Genomic DNA, 24,442 nt, shown 5'->3' on the forward strand with positions numbered 1-24,442 from the left:
GTTGTTTTGAAATTGAGGGAAGATAATGGATGCAAGGACTAGGTGGGGATCATGCCTTATACAATTGGCCAAAGTCCCAAAATAGGGCCTGTGGTGAGGGGGAGAGGGGAAACGGGACGTTGGATGAGAAGATTGCAAAATAGAATTGTAAAAGGTTCTGCCTTTTTTAATTTGCATAAACAAAATCCGTAAGGTTATTGAATGGTAAGGACTGCTTATGTAGATAGTTTGTTCTCAGAAATTGTGTTGTGTGCTGTCCTGCCCATAATAAATAAATTTTAATCTGCCCTTTCTGCCATTCTTGGTCAGTTCCTAGTCAGACCATGCCTACAGTGCTGTCCACATTTAATGCTTTGTTTTCAGATTATCAGCCACGCCTTTGGGAGTAACTGATGAATTTGCAAAGCACATTGAGCCCGAAAAGCTTGATATTTCTTTTTGCCCTTCCCCATTGATGCATTTTAATTCAAAAAACTGCAGTAAAGCTATTTCACTGTTCTAGAAACTACTTCCTCGCTTGTGTGCATGCTGGAGGCTGTATTGCATTTAACAAAGCATTGGGTACAGGAGACCGATAAATGGAGGAATACTGGAGGCTCATCACTATAGAAAGCATTGTAAAACATTTTCTGAATTATTTTCGTTAACCACTTGAAGTTACCACAATTTCTCCCCTCCCCCCCAAACTTTTCTACCCCTTCCACCCTCCTTCTCTTCTGTACATGTAAATAAACTCATCCATTGTATTGTGTGTTCTCAGATGGACCACCAGTGATAGCACACTATGATATTTCTGACACTAACTCCGACCCAGATGTACTGAACGTCGACAATCTTCTTGCAGCTGCTGCCGTCCAGGAGCAATTCTCTTTCGGACATCACGAGTTTAAGGTGAACACGGTTAGGAACCGAGGACTGCTGGAACAATGCGTGGCAGGTCAGTCGAACGAGAAAAGTATTTGCCTTTTTTCCTTTGTCTCTGCATTATATGAAGTAATTTTGTTACAATTATACAAAGACATTTTGAGCCATTGTCCGACTCTTTGTTTCCTGAGCTGGATTTCCCTGTCAGCTGATTTGGTGATGACAATCTGTGACACGGAACAACTGGCATAATAACATACAAAAAGAACATCAGGCTGCTTATGTCCACCCCATCCAGTCATTCCTGCAACCTTGTATGCTCATCCCCTAACTTTTCTAGAAAGGGCAAAACAACCTATGGTTAATTTAGGAAATTCCTCTGGTTTCATCATATCACAACTAATAAGCAACTTCTTTCCCCCCACCCCCATAACTATAGTCAAGTTCCCTTTTTAAAGGATTACTGCAACTCCATGCTCAGTGTTGCAGTTTCCTGAAAACTACATATTTCCTGCCCCCAACCTAACTCTTTGCCTATAGTTTTCATTGACTTGACTTCCCTGTCCATTTCAAACCTAACTGGACTGTGTCCAATCTATTCATCAGTTTAAAATTTCAGTCTATGTGCTTTTCCAGGACTAAATAACCCTAATTTTTGGAACCTAGCCGTAAGTATAATTTAGTGTCATTCTGGACACCCTTCTCTACACCTCTATGGAACCTTTATATCCTTCACCATATTGAGAACCAAAACTGGAGCACAATACTCCCGAGTAGGGATATACATGACTATGTTAGGAATCCCTAATAACTGTGTCTCACTTTCCAAATGTTACTGTAACAAATCCCTTCCTACCAAAATGAAACTCATGGACCTATCATTTTCGGGGTCCAATTTCTTCCCCTTCTTAAATAATAGGATCACATGAATAATCCTCCAATCCAAGGGAAGCAACCTAGACCTCAATGTACTATTGAATACAAGAGACAGTGGTCACATAACTTCTCCCATTTCCCTGTGGCAAATGGCATCAGGATTGGTAACACTATCAAACTTAAGTAAATTCATTTTAGCCATTTCTGAAGCTATTTCTAATGAAACATTTTTAGTTACACATTTGTCCTGTAACACAAAAGCAGTGTCATTAGCTTGAAAAGCAAAAACTGTCTCTTTTTAGCTCATCAGCATATCTTTAATCTCCAAACCTAACCTGCCGAGGTCAAATGTGTTCCTTGATTGTTCCGACTTCTAACACAACTGAAAAACGCTTTGCTGTCACAAGTGCAATTATCTTTTTTCCTAATACCTGAGCATTCCTAATATTGGCTTTAGTTATTCTCAGCTGTTGTTAATACTTTTTAAACAAAGCGTTACAAAGTATTTACAGCACAGAAACAGGCCATTTGGCCCAACAGAACCATGCGGCGGTGTTTATGCTCCACACGAGGCTCCTCCCACCCCTCTTCACCTAACCCGACCAACATATTCTTCTATTCCTTTCTCCCTCACGTGCTCATCTAGCTTCCGCTTGAATGCATCTATGCTCTTCGCCTCAACTACTACCTGTGGTAGTGAGTTCCCTTGGTCTTACTTTCTTGACAATCAGACCGTTTATACATAGAGAAATTAAACTAAAAAGATACTACCCTATTTATCCATTTAGGCTTTACTTTACCTTTAACACCCCTTTCCTTTATTACATTTCAGAGGCCCATTGAGTACAATTGAAGACGAATATGCCACTGTATTTTCTGTTTGTACCCATGGTATAAATACCACATGCAATGAGTAATTGAGCCATCCAGAGCCAGGTTTAATCTCTGGTTTGTACTGAGTTACTAATCTCAGCAGGGAGCAAGCAGGCATGCTACAATTAATCTCAGTAATCTTGGGCTAGGAAGTGAAAAATTGCTCATGATCTCTGTTGTTGCTCAATATCCAGTGACCCCACTGCTGGACCTTTGTGTGAAACCATACCCCAACACAAGGCAACAACTTTAGGAGAGTAGGCAGTGAATAATTGGGGTGAAAAAGTGAAGCTTACAACAGATTAAGGTGATTGATATCATGATTCGCATGACGAGTTCTCAAAGCAAAAATCTGTCATCGTTGACCTGGCTTTCATAGCAGAGCCGGGTCCTTGCTCATTGGTGGTGGTTCCATTGGGAGGAACTTTCAACTGCAGTGGGGGTGTAAAACGGATGCTGGTGGATCACCCGTTTTATGCCCCGCAGAAGTTGACAGTTCCACCCATGGTTGCTGGAGATAGGTTTCTTTAAAGTGCGATTTTCATTAATGTGTGTGTGAAGAGAAGAAGCTGTTATAGTTTAAACCACAAGCACGTTTTGTTTTATGAAATGGTCTAGTAATAGTTCTGTGAAAATTATATCTTAATTTGGTAATGTAGCTTGATATAAAATGCATTCTGTTAGCCCAATCCATTGCTTGTGGTGTGGTACAGTTTATTAATTTTTTCGTCTGCACTTTCTTTGGCCAAAAGAACAGGCTAGGGATCTGCTTGCAGGTCAATGTCAATTTATGGTTAACCGTTGGAAGGTGTTCAGGAGTGGGCCATGGTGACTGTTCTTTGTTTAATAATTCACCATGTGGGGAACCATAAATGTAAACACAGGTTGGCCCACTTTTAGACACAGTGCATTGGACCCCAATGAGCTGAGTTGTTATGCTGCCCTCACCCACATCGCACAAACTATTATACAGTTGGCTACCAACCTCTGTTGGTCAGTTTTGACAATTATGCGCAATACAGTGAGTCCTAGTGTGATTTTTTTTTTTGGATGTCAATCAATTATTTAACAGTATTAATTTAACATACGTGCATAGTGTTTGGAAAGTTACCATTTGATCTACTTGTACTAAGGCCTATATTGGCGTTCTAATGCGCTGTGTTACAGAGAAGTGAGTGCCTATGGTTCAACATGCAGTGAATTGGTGATCACATGGCGATACCAAGCACTTTTCCTGAGGGAGGAAGGAAGAGTTATTCTTGGCTGCTTTGCATAACTTCTATTAATGGTTATGGATTGTTAGACCAAGTTCTGGAAAAAAGAAAACTTGCCTTTCTCATCTCTCTCAAGGGATCGTAAAGTGATTCACAAACAATGAATTCATTTTAAGCGCAGTTATTGTTATGTAGGTAAAAACAGCAGTCTTGCATCAGGGTGCCAGAAACACCAATGAAATGGAAAACCAGTTAATCTATTTTGGTGTTGATTGAGAGAAGAATATTGGCCTGGTGGCCAGGACTCGGAGACCTTTTGCACCTCTCCAAATAGTGCCACAGAATATTTAACGCTCACCTACTTAAGCAGATGTGGCCTTGATTTGTCATCATCATAGGCAGTCCCTCTGAATCGAGGAAGACTTGCTTCCACTCTTAGTATGAGTTCTTAGGTAGCTGAACAGTCCAATACGAGAGCCACAGACTCTGTCACAGGTGGGGCAGATAGTCGTTGAGGGAAGGGGTGGGCGGGACTGGTTTGCAGCACACACTTTCCGCTGCCTGCGCTTGATTTCTGCATGCTCTCGGCGATGAGACTTGAGATGCTCAGCATCCTCCCGGATGCGCTTCCTCCACTTAGGGCGGTCTCTGGCCAGGGACTCCCAGGTATCAGTGGGGATGTTGCACTTTATCAGGGAGGCTTTGAGGATGTCCTTGAAATGTTTCCTCTGCCCACCTTTGGCTCGTTTGCCATGAAGGAGTTCCGAGTAGAGCGCTGGCTTTGGGAGTCTTGTGTCAGGCCTGCCTTGATTTAATGGCTTATCTGAAAGATGACAATGCAGCACACCCTAGAACAGCATTGAAATGTCAGCCTGGGTTAAATGCTTGAGTCCTGGAGTGGTACTTGAACCCCTCAACCTTCTGACTCAGACAAGTTGACCCAAAGGTTTCCTACCTGTTCTTTTGGCTGGGATCATTTGTAGCATGGGGAGACTATAGAAAAGGAAAGAGATACCGGAAAAGGAAGGAGAGTATTTGGGGAAGGAAGATTTTCTCTACATTTGAAGTGCTAGTGATTATTCACTTTCATGGGGCAATTAATTTTGCCCAAGTGAAATATGTCTGAATACTCATGCTAAGGTTGTGTTTGCTTTTGGTTGCTTGCAGGCCAATTAGAAGAGAACTTCATAGCAGCTGATGGCTCTACAGGTTTCTCTGTACCAGTAAAGGAAGAAATCCAGATTGCCTCCTCAGATAGCGAGGTCGAAATTGTAGGAGTCCAAGAAGATACAAGGTACAAGCAATTCATCCTCTACATCAATAACAGGAAAATCCCTAGCCCCAAAAGCCCTTCAGGCATGGTCTAGAAATAGTAATTTCCTACCAAATGACTAGCATATTCATAAAATAATCACATATCATGATTCATTGTAAAAGATTAAAGAAAAAGGTACTACGGCAGAAGTGTAAACGGTAGACCTGTGTCCAGATGTGAGCCTGTACTATATAGTATTACATGGCAGCCATTCAGCCCAACAGGTCCATGCCGGTGTTTATGCTCCACATGAGCTTCCTCCCACCTTTCTTCATTTAACTTCATCAACATATCCTTCTATTCCTTTCTCCTTCATGTGTTTATCTAACTTCCCTATAAATGCATATATGCTAGTTGCCTCAAGTACTCCTTGTGGTAGCAAGTTCCACATCCTAAACACCCTTTGGGTAAAGAAGTTTCTCATGAATTCCCAATTGGATTTTTTTTAGTAACTATCATATTTACAGGGCCCCTAGTGGAAACATCGTCTCTACGTCTACCCTATCAAACCTTTTCATAATCTTAAAGACCTCTCTCAGATCACCCCTCAGCCTTCTCTTTTCTAGAGAATCGAACAACAGCCTGTTCAATCTTTCCTGATGGGTATAACCTCACAGTTCTGGTACCATCCTAGTATAGCCTTTTTATAATATGGAGACCAGAACTGTTCACTGTACTCCCAATTGTGGTCTAACCATGGCTCTATATAAGTTTAACATACCTTTTCTACTTTTCAATTCTACCTCTGTAGAATTAAACCTTAGTATTTGGTTTGCTTTTGTTATGGCCTTATTGACTAGCATTGCAACTTTTAGTAATTTGTGTAATTGTACTCTTTAAAAAAAATAAACCCGAGTGCTTTTTTTTTTACTCTTTTAATGACTTTATTAACGATCTGTGCCCTCAGATCCCTCTGCTCCTCTACCCCATTAAGATACTTATTTTCCAAGGAGTATATGGCCTCCATATTCTTCCGACCAAAATGTACCACTTCACACTTATCGATATTGAAGTTCATTTGCCAATTAACTCGTTAATTCTTCATTTATTAATGTCTTCCTGTATTTTGTTGCAGTCCTCCTGCATTAATTACACCCACAATATTGTGTCGACCTCAAATTTTGAAATTGAACTTCTGATTCCCAAGTCCAAATCGTTTGTTAATATTGAACAATAATGGTCCCAGCACCGATCCTTGTGGAACACCACTTTCCATATGTTCTGACCTTAGACATAAGCTTAGATGCAGCACCTTATTGAAGGCCTTTTGAAAATCCCAATGTATTATGTCTGCTGCATTACCCTTGTCTACCCTTTCTGTTACTACAAAGAATTCAATAAGGTTGGTCAAGAATGACCGTCCCTTTTGAAATCATGCTGAAACATAGAAAATAGGTGCAGGAGTAGGCCATTCGGCCCATCGAGCCTGCACCACCATTCAATATGATCATGGCCGATCATGCAACTTCAGTACCCTATTCCTGCTTTCTCTCCATACCCCTTGATCCCTTTAACCGAAAGGGCCACATCTAACTCCCTTTTGAATATATCTAACGAACTGGCCTCAACAACTTTCTGTGGTAGAGAATTTCACAGGTTCACAATTCTCTGAGTGAAGAAGTTTCTCCTCATCTCGGTCCTAAATGGCTTACTCCTTATCCTTAGACTGGGACCCATGTTCCGGGAACATTCTTCCTGCATCCAACCTGTCCCAATCCCATTAGAATTTTATATGTTTCTATAAGAACCCCTCTCATTCATCTAAATTCCAGTGAATATAAGTGTAGTCGATCCAGTCTTTCTTCATATGTCAGTCCTGCCATCCCAGGAATCAGTGGTGAAACTTTGCTGCAAGAATGTCCTTCCTCAGATTAGGAGAACAAAACTGTGTACACAATATTCAAGGTGTGGCCTCAACAAGGCCCTGTACAACTGTAGTAAGACCTCCCTGCTCCTATACTCAAATCCCCTTGCTATGAAGGCCAACATTTGCCTTTTTCACCGCCTGCTGTACCTGCATGCCAGCTTTCAGTGACTGATGTACCATGACACCCAGGTCTCGTTGCACCTCCTCTTTTCCTAATCTGTCACCATTCAGATAATATTCTGCCTTCCTGTTTTTGCCACCAAAATGAATAACCTCACATTTATCCACATTATACTGCACCTGCCATGCATTTGCCCACTCACCTAACCTGTCCAAGTCACCCTGCAGCCTCTTAGCATCCTCCTCACAGCTCACACTGCCATCCAGCTTAGTGTCATCTGCAAACTTGGAGATATTACATTCAATTCCTTTGTCTAAATCATGAATGTATATTGTAAATAGCTGGGATCCCAGCACTGAAACTTGCGCTACCCCACTAGTCACTGCCTGCCATTCTGAAAAGGACCCGTTTATTCCTACTCTTTCCTTCTTGTCTGCCAACCAGTTCTCTATCCATATCAATACATTACCCCCAATACCATGTGCTTTAATTTTGCACACTAACCTCTTGTTGAGACCTTGTCAAAAGCCTTTTGAAAGTCCAATTACACCACATCCACTGGTTCTCCCTTGTCCACTCTACTAGTTACATCTTCAAAAAATTGTAGAAGATTTGTCAAGCATGATTTCCCTTTATAAATCCATGCTGACTTGGACTGATCCTGTCACTGCTTTCCAAATGCGCTGCTATTACATCTTTAATAATTGATTCCAACATTTTCCCCACTACTGATGTCAGGCTAACCGGTCTATAATTCCCTGTTTTCTCTCCCTCCTTTTTTAAAAAGTGGGGTTACATTAGCTACCCTCCAATCCATAGGAACTGATCCAGAGTCTCTAGAATGTCGGAAAATGATGACCAATACATCCACTATTTCTAGGGCCACTTCCTTAAATACTCTGGAATGCAGAGTATCAGGCCCTGGGGATTTATCAGCCTTTGATCCCATCAATTTCCCTAAGACAATTTCCTGACAAATAAGGATTTCCTTCAGTTCCTCCTTCTCGCTAGACCCTCGGTCCCCTAGTATTTCCGGAAGGTTATTTGTGTCTTCCTTCGTGAAGACAGAACCGAAGTATTTGTTCAATTGGTCTGCCATTTCTTTGTTCCCCATTATAAATTCACCTGATTCTGATTGCAAGGGACCTACAATTGTCTTCACTAATCTTTTTCTCTTCACATATCTATAGAAGCTTTTGCAGTCACTTTTTATGTTCCCAGCAAGCTTACTCTCATACTCTATTTTCCCCCTCCTAATTAAACCCTTTGTCCTCCTCTGCTGAATTCTAAATTTCTCCCCGTCCTCGGGTTTGCTGCTTTTTCTGGCCAATTTATATGCCTCTTCCTTGGATTTAACTCTATCCTTAATTTCTTTTGTTAGCCACAGTTGAGCCACCTTCTCCGTTTTATTTTTATGCCAGACAGTGATGTACAATTGTTGAAGTTCATCCATGTGATCTTTAAATGTCTGCCATTGCCTATCCACCGTCAACCCTTTAAGTATCATTCGCCAGTCTATTCTAGCCAATCCGCGTCTCATACCATCGAAGTTATCTTTCTTTAAGTTCAGGACCCTATTCTCTGAATTAACTGTGTCACTCCCCATCCTAATGAAGAATTCTACCATATTATGGTCACTCTTCCCCAAGGGGCCTCGTACAACAAGATTTCTAATTAATCCTCTCTCGTTACACAACACCTAGTCTCGAATGGCCTGCTCTCTTGTTGGTTCCTCGACATATTGGTCTAGAAAACCATCCCTTATACACTCCAGGAAATCCTCCTCAACCGTATTAGACTTTCTGTCTATCCTTCCTGAATATTGAATACCCCTGGATGTTGAGTTCCCAGCCTTGGTCACCCTGGAGCCATGTCTCCGTAACCCCAATTGCATCATATCCGTTAACAGCTATCTGCTGTATTATATTTTCAGTTTCTAGATGTTTTTCTTATTACATCTTTAAGTAAAGATTCCATCATCTTTCCTACCACCAACATCAAGCTCACTGGTCTATTGTTCCCAGGGATAAAAACAGAAAATGCTGGAAACACTCAGCAGATGAGGCAGCATCTGTGGAGAGAGAAACAGAGTTAACATTTCAGGTCGATGACCTTTCGTTAGAGATGTGACAGATTTTAAGCAAGTGCAGGGGCTGGGAAAGGGAGGGGAGGGGAGGAAAGAACAAAAGGGAAGATCTGTGCTAGGGTGGAAGACAGGACTGATTAAATAACAAACGGTATGATAGTAAAAAGCAAAAGGAGATGGTTAATGGAACATGTAAAGTCACAAAAGATGAGTCTAGAAGAGATGTAAATGGGAATGGCAGAATCATCAACAGCTGCAATGTGAAAAAATTGGGGCAGAGGTTATGGTCTGAAATTGTTGAACTCAATGTTGAATCCAGAAGGCTGTAAAGTGTCTGATCGAAAGATGAGGTGCTGTTCCTCGAGCTTACGTTGAGCTTCATTGGAACAGTGCAAGAGGTTGAAGACAGAGGTCAGAGTGTGAGTGGAGTGGAGAATTAAAGTGACAGGTGACCGGAAGCTCAGGGTCATGCTTACGGACTGAATGGAGGTAATCAGCAAAGTGGTCCCATTTTGCATTTGGTTCGATCTGTTACATAGCTAAAACGTTTTCCAGTTCTGACGAAAGATCATCGACCTGAAACATAACTCTTCCTTCTCTCTCCACAGATGCTGCCTGACCTGCTGAGTGTTTCCAGCATTTTCTGTTTTTATTTCAGATTTCCAGCATCAGCAGCATTTTGTGTACTTTGACTCAAGCAGTGCATAAACGCAGCATGGACTGGTTGTGCCAAATGGCCCATTTCTGTGGCACATATCCTATGTAATCCTAGTTCCCTGGGCTTGTTCTATCTCATTTTTGTATATGGGAATCACATTAGCTGTCCTCTGGCGCTATTCCTTTTTCTAATGAATGTTTATATCTATGTAATAGTGTACCTGCTATCTCTTCCCTTACTTATTTTAATATGCACGAATGCAATCCATCCGGACAAGTTTAATTTGTTTATCAATTATCTCCACCATTTCTATCTTAAATGTATTTATACCTTTTTTTGATCTGTCATGACAACCATGTTGCCCTCTCTGGTAAATATTTATTTAATGTTTCTGCCATTTCACTGTCATTACCTGAGAGTTTATCGTGTATCCCTTTGTGGCCCTATCCCTACCTTATTCTTTCATTATTTATGTGTCTGTTGAATACTTTACTATTTTTTTTATATTCCTTGATAACTTTGTAGATTCTCTTTGCCTTTCTAATTGTGTTTTTTTTTTTACTTCTTTCCTAATCTTTTCATATTCCCTTTTGTCATCCTCTCCTTTGTTGTATGCCTTTATCTTTAGTTTCAATTTGGACTCATTTCTTTATTCATCCATGGTGCATCATTGCTGGCTGGTTTGTTCTTGCTTTTTAGTGGGATATATTTTTCCCGGATGCTATTATCGCTGTTTTGAATCTTTCCCGCTGCTGTTCTGTTTCTATGTTTGTCAGTAAATTTTTCAAATTTATTTTCCCTAGTTCCGTTCTTCCTCTTAAAATCATTTTTTCCCCCAATATATTTACTTTTGACTTCTGAACATCCCTGATTTTAAATGCTCCACCATTGCCAGCCGTGCCTTTAGCTGCCTTAGTCCTAAGCTCTAGAATTCTCCTCCCTAAATCTCTCTGCCTCCCCATTTCTCTTTCCTCCTTTAAGACGCTCCTTAAAACCTACCTCTTTGACAAAGCTTATGGTCATTTGCCCTAACAGCTCCTTATTTGACTCGCAGTCAGATTTTTTTTTGATAACCAGGTGAAGCAACCTTGGGACGTTTTATTACGTTAAAGGCGCTGTATAAATATAATATAAGTTGTTGTCTTATGTCCGTCTTAATCTTTATCTTGAACCTTATGTTGTGATCGCTATTGCTTACAACTTAATTGAGAGAGGGGAACCTTCAAAAGCCACAATAGGGTTTTATATCTAAAGAACATAATCAGAATTAAATGGATCTATTTCATATATATTGCCCACTGAATTATTAAACTTATAAATTCTACCAATAATTGCTTATCAATTAGACAAAGGGAATGGTAAAAATTTATTTCTGCATTCCTGAGGAAAGGCCATGTGCTCTTTCCTGTCCGTCTGTAGCTTGGTCCTATTTTTCAGGTTGCACATGGGACATTGATAGATGCACTGCATTCACTTTACAGACCAGAAAGGCCTAGATTCATTTTCCTTGGTCTGTGCTGTGTTAGCGACTCTCAGCCATGTGATGGGGGCTCTACAATTGGTTTCAGCACCTCTTGGCCAGATATTGGCCAGATTTCTCATTATAATCACTGTCTTGACCTCTGCTAGAAAGAGTACATTTGTGGGCATTACATAGGACAAGATTGGACTCCGCTGTGTTGTCCTCATAACATAAGAAATATGTTATGGTAAAATAACCTGTTGGTGCACTCTAGATTTGCATGTGAAGAATGATTAAGTGGAACAGATACTGAAAGGCCACTTGTATTTATGGAACCATTGCTATCTTAGACGAGGAAGGAAACTGGCAGTGGGGCAGTGGGAAGGAAATTGGCAGTGGGTTGACTGATGATGAGGTGGACTCTTAAAAGAAAATCCGATCCTTATCAAAAATGTGAATTTAAAAATGCTAAAGGGACTTCAAAAATGAGATGTCATCATTTTTTTTTTACTTGCTTGCAAACAGGTGCACTCAGACTAGACCTGGTGTCATTCAGAGCTGTCCGGCATGGAAGCAGAGTTCTCATTCATACTGCCTCAGCAGCAGGGCGCAGCAACAGCAAATGCATTCGTGGGCTGCCGTTTCCCAGCCAACCTGGAGTGGGCCGCCGGAGGTTGTTGACCTTACCCTCGATGAAGACGCTAGACGCAGATACTTGCTGTGAGGAATCATATTGTGCTGTCTTTGTTCTGTGGTGCAGGAAGAGGAGAAAGAAAAAGAAACTTGCTTGGCATCTCCTTTCTATTCAAAGATTTGAAAAGTTATTATTTTGCTTTTTTCATTGAGTGGAGTTTCTGTAGTTTCCACCATTTTAGTACTGTCCAAAAAGGTATGTTTCACAATTGTCCTAAAATATCAATACATCAGCATTGTGGGGTCCATATTGGGAGAGAGTGGGTTTCTAAATGGCTCTTTAATTTGTATTTTACTTTGTGCCAGGTGTTTTAGTAGGTTACAGGACTTGCATTACGTATACCTGAATTGGAGTTAGACAGTTTATGATCAGAGCTAAACTTGGCACTTAGATGCTGTTACCAGGCTGGAGCTGGATGCACTATAAATCTTTGCAGCAAGTAAGTAGTTGACTGCAACTTTCTTTAAATTTAAGAGCTGGTTCAGCAGAAGCTGAATTTGATTGTTTGAGACTAGTGACAGGCTCTCCTGCTTCTGAGCTCCGAGTGTGTAGCGCCGGGTCATTTTAATTACAAAATGTGCCAGCGTTGCAGCCTATGATACTGAATGGGTGTCCTTAATGATGCACAGACACAAGAGGAAATTTAAAGTTAACCATCAGAATAATGGTACTGCCTATTTAATCTGGCACTGAATCCAAGATTATTCGTGGCTTAATCCCATACTTCATTGTGCTAAATGTGATCTGATGGTTAGTTCAGCTTATTCAGTCACATGGAGATTGCCCAGTTGCTGAGTATAAGTAGTTGTGTCTATCTAACAGATGTACCTTTCACTCACATTAATTTCCAACAGTTCTCTACTTACTAACCTTCATGTTTGAAGCCCGTTTCACTGCTGCTGCCTGGTAGCCCTGCAGTTGCAATTGCAAATATATTATAAAGAAATTATAACTGAAGGAATGGTTTCCATTCTTGCCCCAATAGATTTGATGTCAGTTATTATCTCTCTATAACAAATGGCTGACCTCTAGCCAGTTAAGCATGTTTATAAGGTTAACTGTCTTCCCCATTTTAATGGGTTTTTAAAATAATTCCCATGATGTCCAGTGCTGGCAGCGATAAGTTATTGACGTAACTGGCAGTAATTGAAAATAAAATCTTCAGCTACAGAGGAATTGTATATTTGCAACCAGTTCGAGAGGAAGCTGATTATGAAATTTGTTAGAATTTGAGAAGTGTTGCCCTTTTGTCCAACTCCCTCATTGACCTCCAAGGAACACTGAAAGGTTAACAGCAGTTGTAAGACATTTAAATAGTGATTTTTAAAAATCAAGAAAGTTCCAACAGATCAACAATGAGGAAATTTCTTGTGCAAACCACCAAATTGACAAGAATATGTTAATGATGCAACTTGGTTGGAGAGGTTGTGGGTATAAAGTTACAGATAGGGCCAAAGGGGAACTCTTACTTTGAAAGTAGTTGAGAGCTGCTGTTGATGGCTTATTCTGGTGTCGGCATCTGAGCTATTACTGCTGTGAAGAGCGATGAGCAACATACATTTTTGAAAGATCAAGAATTAAAAGTAGTAATTTGCATGCTTCTTTTCCCCGCATGACTTTTTTCGGGGGTAGTTCTTCGAACAGCCAGGAAAGCACTATTCTGAAAACTCTTTGTGTTCCCATCATGTTTGCCACCTAAGGGAATTTTACATGTCAGCAGTAGTATATTTAATGCTGCACAAACTTTTGCAACTTTTTCCCCCCAGGCATTTTGGTAATTTGTAGTTTCAAGCATGATTGTCACCTAGTTGTCATTCATGACATATCGGCCACTGTCTGTGGTGGCTTAAGTCAAATATGTTAAATCTTGCAGTAAACGTAGTGCATGGCACTATAATAGTGGTGCAGCAAGGTATGCTTTACAGAGCACTTACTTTACCTTTGGTGCTCAGATCAGTTTTATTTGGTGAAATGCACCAAAAATGAAAGGGGAGCTCACTGGGTAATTGCATCGGATCAGGAGATTCTCAGGTTTATGCTGTTAGCTGATTTCAGCTTGGACAGTGCGAGTGCTACAATTTCTTTCAGTGCCCCTGCTCGTGATCTGTGCTAGAAGGTTATACGTGTGCACTTCAGGTGAAGACAGGATTAGGATTGGTTGTGATGCTTCCCCTTGGTTGAGTAGCCTGCCAACCCTGTGAATCATAGATTCTTACAGCACAGGAGGGAGTCATTCGGTCCATAGTGCCTGTGTCGGCATTTAGTCTCACTCCCCTGCTCTTTCCCCATAGCCCTGCAAATTGCTTGCATATAATAAATGGCCAAATGACAGAAATAGTGGAAGGAAGACATTTATACATTGTGATCTTTTTTCTTTTTAAATTTGGCATAATAGATCTGCTCTCTTCCTAATTAAGACTCCAAAGAAAGGCTATCTATCCTGTTGTAGCATTGTGCTAAATGGCAATTTAAATTTATGTATAAAGTTGCTGAAAATGAGCCTGCTGGTGGAAGCCGTGTTAAGTATTTCAGCAGCCTTCAGTTACAGGCCTGAGACTGTTTCTCAACTCACCAACGAAGTTGTCCGATGAGCTGGCATTCCATCTTAGTGACAAGTACCGATCAAGTACCAACAGGATGTTGCTGGAGCTTTTAAACAGAAATGTACCTTTTTGGTCACAAGTGTCAATGATCATCCTTAAAAGCCACTAAAACCCAGTGTGTGTGCTAACTGTGTGAATTTTATTTTAATTTGTGTTTGTCTTTATGCTTTTCCCCCAAAGTTTTGTGCATTTTTGTTTTAGGAAGGGAGTCTGAGCAACAATAGATTTTTTTTCTGAGTTCTACTATCCTGCAGCTAGTATTTAATGTTAACCACCATAGCTTTTTTTAATCAGGGGCGTATTAGGAAGTGTTCAAATTTTGGTGCAGGATCTCTAATGGTATCAAAACAATTCGATCCCAAGATCAAGTCTGATGCTCTGCTCTTGACTATTGCACAGTGATTTCTATTTTTCGAGGTTGCTACTGAGCTGCATGGAGACTGTAGTAGACTCTTGTCTGCAGGTTCCCAGACTATGAGTGATACTCAGCTTCCTGTGGTGCATAGGTTTAAAAAACAAATTAAACAACACTCCCCTGTCAAAATAGAGGCAAAGAATCCAGTTGTTACTCAAAATGCAAGTGCTTGGTTGTGGATTTTAGTACTTTTAGGGTTTATCTCGGTATAGGACAAAAGGGGGCATTTTATGTAGAAGATAACACACAACCTCAAGATGCATAGAGGCATGCTCAAAACGCAACATAACCTGGGTTCTTAACAGCTTAGCTAGTGTTCATGGAGATAGTTTTACTCTTTGGCAAGTTTTTCTTTGGCAGACATAGAAACATAGAAAATAGGTGCAGGAGTAGGCCATTCGGCCCTTCGAGCCTGCACCGCCATTCATTAAGATCATGGCTGATCATTCCTTCAGACAGGTTTATGTGACTATCAGGTGGCCGGAACTGAAATAGTATTTGTTCTGTCTAATTTGAACTGAAAACTTGTTGCATCATGTGATTTGGACCGAGCTCATGTTGTGCCACCTTGTTTGAACTACAGTGAGAGCCTGGTTTTATATACCTAGCTGTATGTCACTTGGCAATAATAGACTCTTCCACCGTACAGGATTAGGAACTAGTAGGTGCTATCATTACTAGTACCTAATGATGATGCTGTTTCTACAGAGAAATGCTGGCACTCCCTTATTTTTAAAAATTGAATTTTAATGTGGATACTTTGAGGTAGAATAGCACCTGATGTGATTTGGCAATGCACTTCACTGCATGATGTATTTGCTAAATCACCAGTGGCCTCATGAGTTGTGATCCTGTTTATATCGATTGTGAGAGGTATTTTCATTCCATCAACAAAACAAAAAGTTTCACAGTGAGCCGCAGGGGCTTCAAACTTTGAACACAGTTGCTTCCAAGTGTGGAGATCTCATCCATCACTTGGATATGTAGGCTTCATTTCCAGTGATTTTTAGCAGCTTTTCAACCTTAGTGCAATATTGTTTCAAAGTGTTCCACCTCAGGGCAAAGAGAAATAGCCATAGTTTGTGTCTTTGGGCGGGTAAATAAAACTAAGATCTGGAATGAAGAAGTTACTCATTGGGCAGCTTAGCCTTTTCCAGCGACTGAGGTTTAGGTTAATGTTGGTGTGCTTGCCCACTGTAGAGTAACTTTTCATTCAGTAGCGGGGAGAGAGCAGCTCCAGTGGGGAAAAAGGGTGAAGAACCTGCGGTTAGGGAAGAGGCCGTTGAAAGAAATATTACATTAAGATTTGTTTGGTATGCTCTTGAAACCGCACCTATGTTGGCCAGCAAAAAGAAATGCTTGCTTCACAGTCCAAGGAGATAAGCATATCAAGTTATGGCAATAAATAGTCACGGATCCTTCTCTGTTTGGCAGTTTGCACTCTGCCTGAACTCAAGTTGGGGCTGGGCTACCGTGGCAAAGTACAAATTTGTATCTGGTCAAAGTTGAACTTAGTCAGAGCAAAATGAAGTATTATTTAAATAAGTATTGCATCTGGAACACTTCTGATTTTAATCAGACTAAATGGTAATATTTTGTGCATGCCTGCATTTTCCTGTCCACCTGACCCATACTGTGTCCCCCCACCCACACATATTGCATTCTTTCTTTTCTTCAAGCATAATGGACCTCCCCTACCTAAAGCTGGACATCTGGATCCAAATCCTTTATTTTTTTTTAAACTTTGTTCCCACACAATATTTGCTTTTTCTTCACAATACATAGGCCAATATCACTAACATTTTTCTAGTTCTCAATACAGATTCTTGTGCAAAATTACTGTCACTGATAATTGGAAATTCCCATCTAATTTTCTCCATTCTCCCTTGCTCTACATGTGCACCAGCATTTGAGGATGGTTATTTTATTTTAATGAATATCCTGAGTGACGAGCTCACAGAATCAGTATATAACAGGTGAAGATACTCAATGAATAGTTGCTTTGGTTTTTTCAGCACTTAATGCTTTGTAGCAGTTTTTGACACCTGAAAAATAGTGGTGGGCATTGAGTTTAAAGTGTGTGTATGATGCTTTCCTCATTAGTGAAACCTGTGAGAAAACTGCAATACAATGCTGCTATCCAATTCCATGTGACTAGTAAGACATCTAGTTCTCTATTGCAAGGTGTTTGCTAATTTAAAAAAGGGGGGATGGTGTATGTACTTGATGTTCCTTGTCAAATGCTCTGCTCCTGAATCTTTCTAACTCGGCTCTGAGCAGTAATTGCAGCAGCATTAAGGAAGGACAGTTGAGGGTAGCTCTTCACCCGACACTCTTGACTTGTGATGCAGTGCGCAGTATGAGTCACTTGCCTCATTTCAATGTGTTGCCACCAGTATAGAGTTCTTCACTGATTTGTGAAGCTGCAGAAAAAATAAGAAAACAAGGCGGGGGATTAAACAGAGTCAGAGACTGATGGAGCGGTTACAGTGGCCTCTGCCCCTATAGAATTGGGGTCTGAGTCTGGTGATTAAAAGAATTTGTCCTTTAGATTGATTCTCCTCACCTTTCCCTTTCCCATTACTGTACAAAGGGGCAGCTTTCTCAATCACTCATTATGTGATACTGAGCCACACACACCAAGCATTGCCCAGGTTTGATCTTGGTCTCTCCTGAGTAAATTGACGTGAGCTCGGTTGCAGGTGGGAGCACTACAATTAATCTTAGTGTGCTAAAGCTAGAGAAGTCGGGGGGTGGAGGGGGAAGGGAGAGTTAGTGCTCACATCTCTGGATCACTATCCAGCGATCCCTGCTGAAAGGTGCACATATGTAGATGCCGGATGAAAACAGGATTAGGCTCAGCTGTGATGCCCCCATGGTAAAATAGTCTGACTATAATCACCGTCTATGCCCGCACTTGAAGAATACCCACTTATATGATGGATTGGAGGGCTGCCAATGTCCATGGGATCCTATCCCAGCATGAATCAGGATCCTGGAAGGGGAAGCTTGGGAAGAAAGTATAAGGCACTGTTGAGTAGACCACAGTTGTGCTTGAAGGAAAATTTTCTTGGGCTGATACCCACTGTAAGAAGCCCAGATGGTGGTAGCTTCCCTCAGCACATGAAGTTTTGCATAATTCAGACAGGAACTTCTGCTCTGGTTGCTGGGTGAATCATTAAGAGCCATAAAAGACAAGGTGAGGTATGAATTAAGGGTGGATACAATCTAATGGCATCGGCAGTAACAAGCAAGAGGGTATTTGCTTATCTGCTATTTAGGGGTATTTAGTGCAGAATTTCACCTTGTCCTAAAACAGGGCCCTGGTGTGTAACAAGCCGAACCGTACATATTTACCACCACAAACATTACTGCTTAAATTTAAATCTGGATACCTAGGCAGGGTGAGGGTTATTCTTCTTCTGTGTTTTCAGAACCACCTTCTGTTTGACATTTTGTTTCATGTTTGTTAAATTCTTTTGCGTGGGAATGGAATAAAGTTTGCTATTATTTTCTACTGAAAACAGGCACACACAATGGTAACAGCAAGAACAAAAAGATTTGAGGTATTATATTGCTTGTAAGTAAGTTTTTATTAAAGCATAAAAATTGTATAGAATTATTACAAGAGTTTTATGCGCAATATAAGGGAGCAATTCTAAATAATCCTCAGCATGTAAATTTAAGATCTGGTGAGATTGCACTAATTATGGATTTTGTTTTTTTGCCCCCTCTCAGTATTGATTGTTTTTTTTGAAAAATGTAAATACTGTTTGTGCTGCCTTGTCTGGAGCTGTGGTGGCAGTGTATAGATTTTTAACTGTTATGCAGTGATTATATGAAATAGAAAAGGAGAATAAAAATTTAACTTTTAAAATTCATTGTTGAAGGCTGACTTTTTTTGTAACGATCTATTGATCTTTTTGTTGCTCTGGGTAGTTGTCAAATATTCTCATAATCCATGCTCTTTTGAATTTTAAATTGATGAGTCCTCAGATTCATATTGGAGCTCCTCAAAATAGCATTGCAGTATTTCCTATGCGGCTTCTAATGTCATAACATTCAGAATCACCACATCTAAAAATATAGGAATTCTTAAAGGTGTGTTTCATTGATTCACAGTTACACACAGGGTGCTATAAGCAATAAGGTTTAGCTGCCATGCCTGAGTGAGTGGCTTTGTCCATCATCATAGGCAGTCCCTCAGAATTGAGGAAGACTTGCTTCCACTCCCAAAGTGAGTTCTCTGGTGGCTGAACAGTCCAATACGAGAGCCACAGACCCTGTCACAGGTGGGACAAACATTCGTCGAGGGAGGGGGTGGGCGGAGCTGGTTTGCCGCGAGCCCATTCCGCTGTCTGCGCTTGACCTCTTCACGCTCTTTGCGTTGAGACTCGAAGAACCAGGTGCACTTTCTCCACCTCGGGTGGTCTGCGGCCAGGGTCTCCCAGGTATCGGGGGTGATGTTGCACTTTACCAGGGAGCATCCCCCAATGCTGACACTGAGGGCTGCATCTCCACAGGACTGTGGGAAACTCACATGACCAGCTTTACTTTTGCTTTTTTTTTAAAATTTGACCATCTGTAAAGAAATCTTTTAAGTATATATATTTGTTGCACATTTCCACAATAGTGGCAGGACTGCATCCTATAGAATACCATTCATCAATAAGAAGCAGCAAGACCAAGCTGAGCTGAAAGACAACAGGAAAAGGAGAAATTAAGTATAGAGATGAAAATGAGGATTTGCAAATAAATGCAGATGCCAATCCAGCATTCTAAAGAAGAGTTGATCAAGAAATGACTTGGTTCTGTGGTGGATTTGCTACTGGCCTGCCACTGCTGGAAGCTGGCATCAGATCCACCACAGACTGATGAGATGAAAATGCTTTGTCTGTTGACTGAAAGGGTCCTATGTAAAATGTCTTTGAAGCAGTCTCAGCCCATTTCCTCCTGACCAGGGGCCTGCAGAACAATAGCCTTGAATTGGCAGTCTCATTCGCAGGCTGGCAGGTGTGAGTTATGGAAAAATTGTCACTGCTGTTTGAGGATAGGGTGGCTGAGTGGAAACTTTACTCTGGATCTAACTATAACTAACCAGGGAGTGCTTGATGCTGTCACGAGTGTTTAAAATGTGAAGTGTTTCCGCTCCTGTATCAGGAACAATCGCCTTTACTACTGCTAGAAGGGATTTAATTGCCTAGGCTTTATTGAAGCAATCGTCCTAAACACTGGGAATGCCTTTATACGTCGTCACAGTTTCAGGCAGGAGAAGACCTTCGGTTTATCCAGCCCGCCAATCCATAGTATTCCCTTGGTGCATTTCTAATGACTGAATTCCATTTCTCGACTAGAAACAGTCTAGTTCCTCCTTGAAACCCATTTAAGGTTTCTTATTCCACCATCCATGCTAGTAATCAGTTCCATATACCCAACACCCTTTTAGTTTAAAAAAAAATGTTCCACCAGAATTTCCTATTTTCTTTTGTTGTAAATATGATGCCGCCTTAAATTCTGTACACAGCAAAAAAGGTTTCCTGGATCCAATTTGTGCAAACCTTTAATAATTTTAAACACTTCTATCATATCTTCTCTGTCTCTCTTTTCAAGAGGGAAAAGACATGATGGTCAATCTTCCCTCATACGTTATTCTCTTAAGTACTACTCAGATCCCAGAATTTGTTTTCTAACAACTGGTTACAGAGCAGCTTGCTTGGCCAATGGCTTAAGCCGAAGAAGGAGCAAAAATAGAAAAATGAAAGCACAGTAATAGCAGTATTTGCCCAATGGCTCCGTGGTTAAATATATTGTCATATGAAGCAATGAACTCCCAGGTTTGATCTCTAGTCTATACTGATAGGCTCAAGCACTCCTGGGCTAGGAAGTAAAAACACAATAGAAACATAGAAAATAGGTGCAGGAGTAGGCCATTCGGCCCTTCGAGCCTGCACCACCATTCAACATGATCATGGCTGATCATGCAACTTCAGTACTCCATTCCTGTTTTCTCTCCATATCCCTTGATCCCTTTAGCCGTAAGGGCCACATCTAACTCCCTTTTGAATATATCTAACGAATTGGCCTCAACAACTTTCTGTGGTAGAGAATTCCACAGGTTCACAATTCTCTGAGTGAAGAAGATTCTCCTCATCTCGGTCCTAAATGGCTTACCCCATTTCCTTAGACTCTTCACACATCTATAGAAGCTTTTGCAGTCAGTTTTTATGTTCCCGGCAAGCTTCCTCTCATACTCTATTTTCCCCCTCCTAATTAAACCCTTTGTCCTCTTCTGCTGAATTCTAAATTTCTCCCAGTCCTCAGGTTTGCTGCTTTTTCTAGCCAATTTATATGCCTCTTCCTTGGATTTAACACTATCCTTAATTTCTCTTGTTAGCCACGGTTGAGCCACCTTTCCCGTTTTATTTTTACTCCAGTCAGTGATGTACAATTGAAGTTCATCCATGTGATCTTTAAATGTTTGCTATTGCCTATCCACCGTCAACCCTTAAATATAATTTGACAGTCTATTCTAGCCAATTCACGTCTCATACGAAATTACCTTTCCTTAAGTTCAGGACCCTAGTCTCTGAATTAACTGTGTCACTCTCAATCTTAATAAAGAATTCTAGTCTCTGAATTAACTGTGTCACTCTCCATCTTAATAAAGAATTCTACCATATTATGGCCACTCTTCCCCCAAGGGGCATCGCACAATAAGATTGCTAATCCACGCTAATGCATTAATCTCCTTTTTAACCAGCAACGCTACCCCACCTTCTTTTCCTTGCTGTCTATCCTTCCTGAATATTGAATACCCCTGGAGCCATGTCTCCGTAATCCGAATTACATCATATCCGTTAATAGCTATCTGCTCAGTTAATTCATCCACCTTATTACGAATGCTCCTCACATTGAGACACAGCCTTCAGGCTTGTTTTTTTAACACTTTGTCCTTTTAGACTTATGTTGTAATGTGGCCCTTTTTGATTTCTGCCTTTCATTTCTCTGCCCTCCACCTTTCCTTATCTCCTCTGCCCTCCACCTTTCCTTATCTCTTTTCTACCTTTTGCTTCTGCCCCCATTTTACTTCCATCTGTCTCCCTGCATAGATTCCCATCCCCCTGCCATATTAGTTTAAACCTTGCCCAACAGCACTAGCAAACACTCCCCCTAGGCCATTGGTTCCGGTCCTGCCCAGGTGCAGACCATCCGGTTTGTACAGGTCCCACCTCCCCCAGAACAGGTTACAATGTCCCAAAAATTTGAATCCCTCCCTCTTGCACCATTCCTCAAGCCACGTAATATCTTGCTATTTCTACTCTGACTAGCACATGGCACTGGTAGCAATCCTTTGCGGTCCTACTTTTTTATTTAACTCCTAGCTCCCTAAATTCAGCTTGTTGGACCTCATCCCATTATTACTTATATCGTTGGTACCTATATGCACCACGACAACTGGCTGTTCACCCTCCCCCTCCAGAAATCCCTGCAGCCGCTCTGAGTGGCGACATACCATCCTGGAGTCTCCATTGCGGCCACAGAAACGCCTATCTATTCCCCTTACAATAGAATTCCCTACCACTGTAGCTCCAGGTTTCCAACTCCTGATTGCTATCCAGTGACCTCTGCAGGAACATGCAAATCTATGGCTGTCTGAGGTCAAACAGGGTAAATTGAAATCAGCCAGGGCTCCTGCTGCTAATGGCTACCCAGCAACCCTGCTCGAAGTGCGAATGTTTAAAGTAAGGAGTGGGTCAGATACAGCTGTGATGCCCTCCAGGGTCAAAAGGCCAGCTGGCACTCCTTACCAAGGGTCACACCTGAATAATGGCCATTCGATGACTGGCGTCACTGTCTTGAGAAAATTGTCCAAACAAGAAAAGGAATAACCTGCCAACATGCACAACCTCGCCTCTTGGGTGAGGCTTACTGATACCCATGCAACCTTGCAGAAGACTAAACCAGCACCAGCAAGAGAGGATTCGATTAATGTTGCCTTCGTCACTGCGTACGGATACTTCTGCAAGCAAGCATATGCTCTGTGTGCTCATTTACACTTGTCAGCATGTGGACATAGCATCAATTCATGTTGATTCATTACTTCCACCTCAAGTGGTACGTAAAGACTGCACCAAATCGGGGCCCTAGCATTCGCACATTCACACGAGAGCCAGACAAGGTCATAGAGTGTGTAATTGTATAACATAGGAAGGGCGTAACATTTTCTGCATGGCTACACACTCGGCTCCTTGGGGTTCACGAGCGGAGCAAGCCAGCCCAGCTGCTGTACGAGCTCTTCTTGCTTTTCATTGTCTGAAATGTCGACCTATCTGTTTCCTTAAGTAGGCTGTCTTCTCCTGCACAGACTGATTTTAAAGGCTCATGGGTGAGAATCGAGGCCAACATTTTATAAAGCTTCTCTGAAGGATCTTAAAAAAAATTGAATTTGCAGAAAAAATGATTTAAGTGTTGCTTGAACTTTGAACTGAGGAAATGAATCTTTTTCTTTGTGTATTTTTTATTATGCATGGTGGCTAGGGGGAAAGAACAGGGGAGTGGGACTAATTGGAAAGCTGGCATAGATACAATGGGCCGAATGGCATCCTGTGATGTACGATTCTATTCTATGATTTCAGATGCCATGCATCTCATTTGGGATCAGTGAAACTTTGAGTTTGAAAATTTGTAAAACATAAACTGAACACTAAAACTCTGATTTGTAAACTGGATGCCTGTCTTTCCATTACTGTTACTTTTGTTGTAGAGGTAACTCCTTACTAATATTTTCATCAGCATTGAAGAAAGCCTCAGAACTCGAGCCATTATCATCCTTTGTACAGTTTTGACTTTGTGTTACAAAGGATCAGCTACATAGAGCAGGAAGCAAGTTCTGGCGACAGATTAAACACATCAATGCTGCGAACAAAATGGCTTTGTTTATTCAGCTCATCAAAAGCTGACGATTAATTCTGAAATAGCTGTTTTAAGTAGATGCATTTTTTTTAAATTGCAAGTCCTGGAAATCTGAAATAAAAACTGGAAATACACTGTGTATTTGAAAAGATAGGTTAATGTTTTGCGTGTAGACCAGTTGTCGGAAAACACAGTTGACCTGGGACTTGCACCCTGGTATTTTTGTGACATTTCTCTGGGTTTTCCCTCTCGGAAACCTCCAGGGTCGGACATTCAAGACATTCTTCCATCTAGATCTCTTGGGAAAATTATGACCAACTCCTGCAATTTCCTCACCTATTTTAATTCTCTGAGGTGGCCATCAATTGGGCCCTGTAGCTTTGTCTAAGTCCCATAATTATCACCATTACCATGTTTTGAAAGGAAGTGCTTATTTGTACTGCCAAAATGGCCACCATGCTCCACCCTTTGTCTATGATTG

The 24,442-nt window shown here is 41.1% G+C and overlaps 1 protein-coding gene across 4 annotated transcripts in view; it reads left to right on the top strand.

Annotated features, from left to right (window-relative positions):
- The window catches only part of ark2n (arkadia (rnf111) N-terminal like PKA signaling regulator 2n), a 95,886-nt gene extending 76,959 nt beyond the window's left edge, over nucleotides 1-18,927 (top strand). For 3 of the 4 annotated variants that reach the window (XM_070866931.1, XM_070866930.1, XM_070866932.1), the window contains 3 exons: nucleotides 761-937; nucleotides 4,995-5,121; nucleotides 11,862-18,927. In XM_070866931.1, coding sequence (XP_070723032.1) covers nucleotides 761-937; nucleotides 4,995-5,121; nucleotides 11,862-12,060 — 503 coding nt within the window. In that variant the 3' untranslated portion in view covers nucleotides 12,061-18,927. The remainder of the gene's footprint in view (nucleotides 1-760; nucleotides 938-4,994; nucleotides 5,122-11,861) is intronic. The other variant, XM_070866935.1, reaches the window with a different exon arrangement.
- The last annotated feature ends 5,515 nt before the right edge of the window (nucleotides 18,928-24,442 follow it).

This window comes from Pristiophorus japonicus, chromosome 2, assembly GCF_044704955.1.
Source record: "Pristiophorus japonicus isolate sPriJap1 chromosome 2, sPriJap1.hap1, whole genome shotgun sequence".
NCBI lineage: Eukaryota > Metazoa > Chordata > Chondrichthyes > Pristiophoridae > Pristiophorus > Pristiophorus japonicus.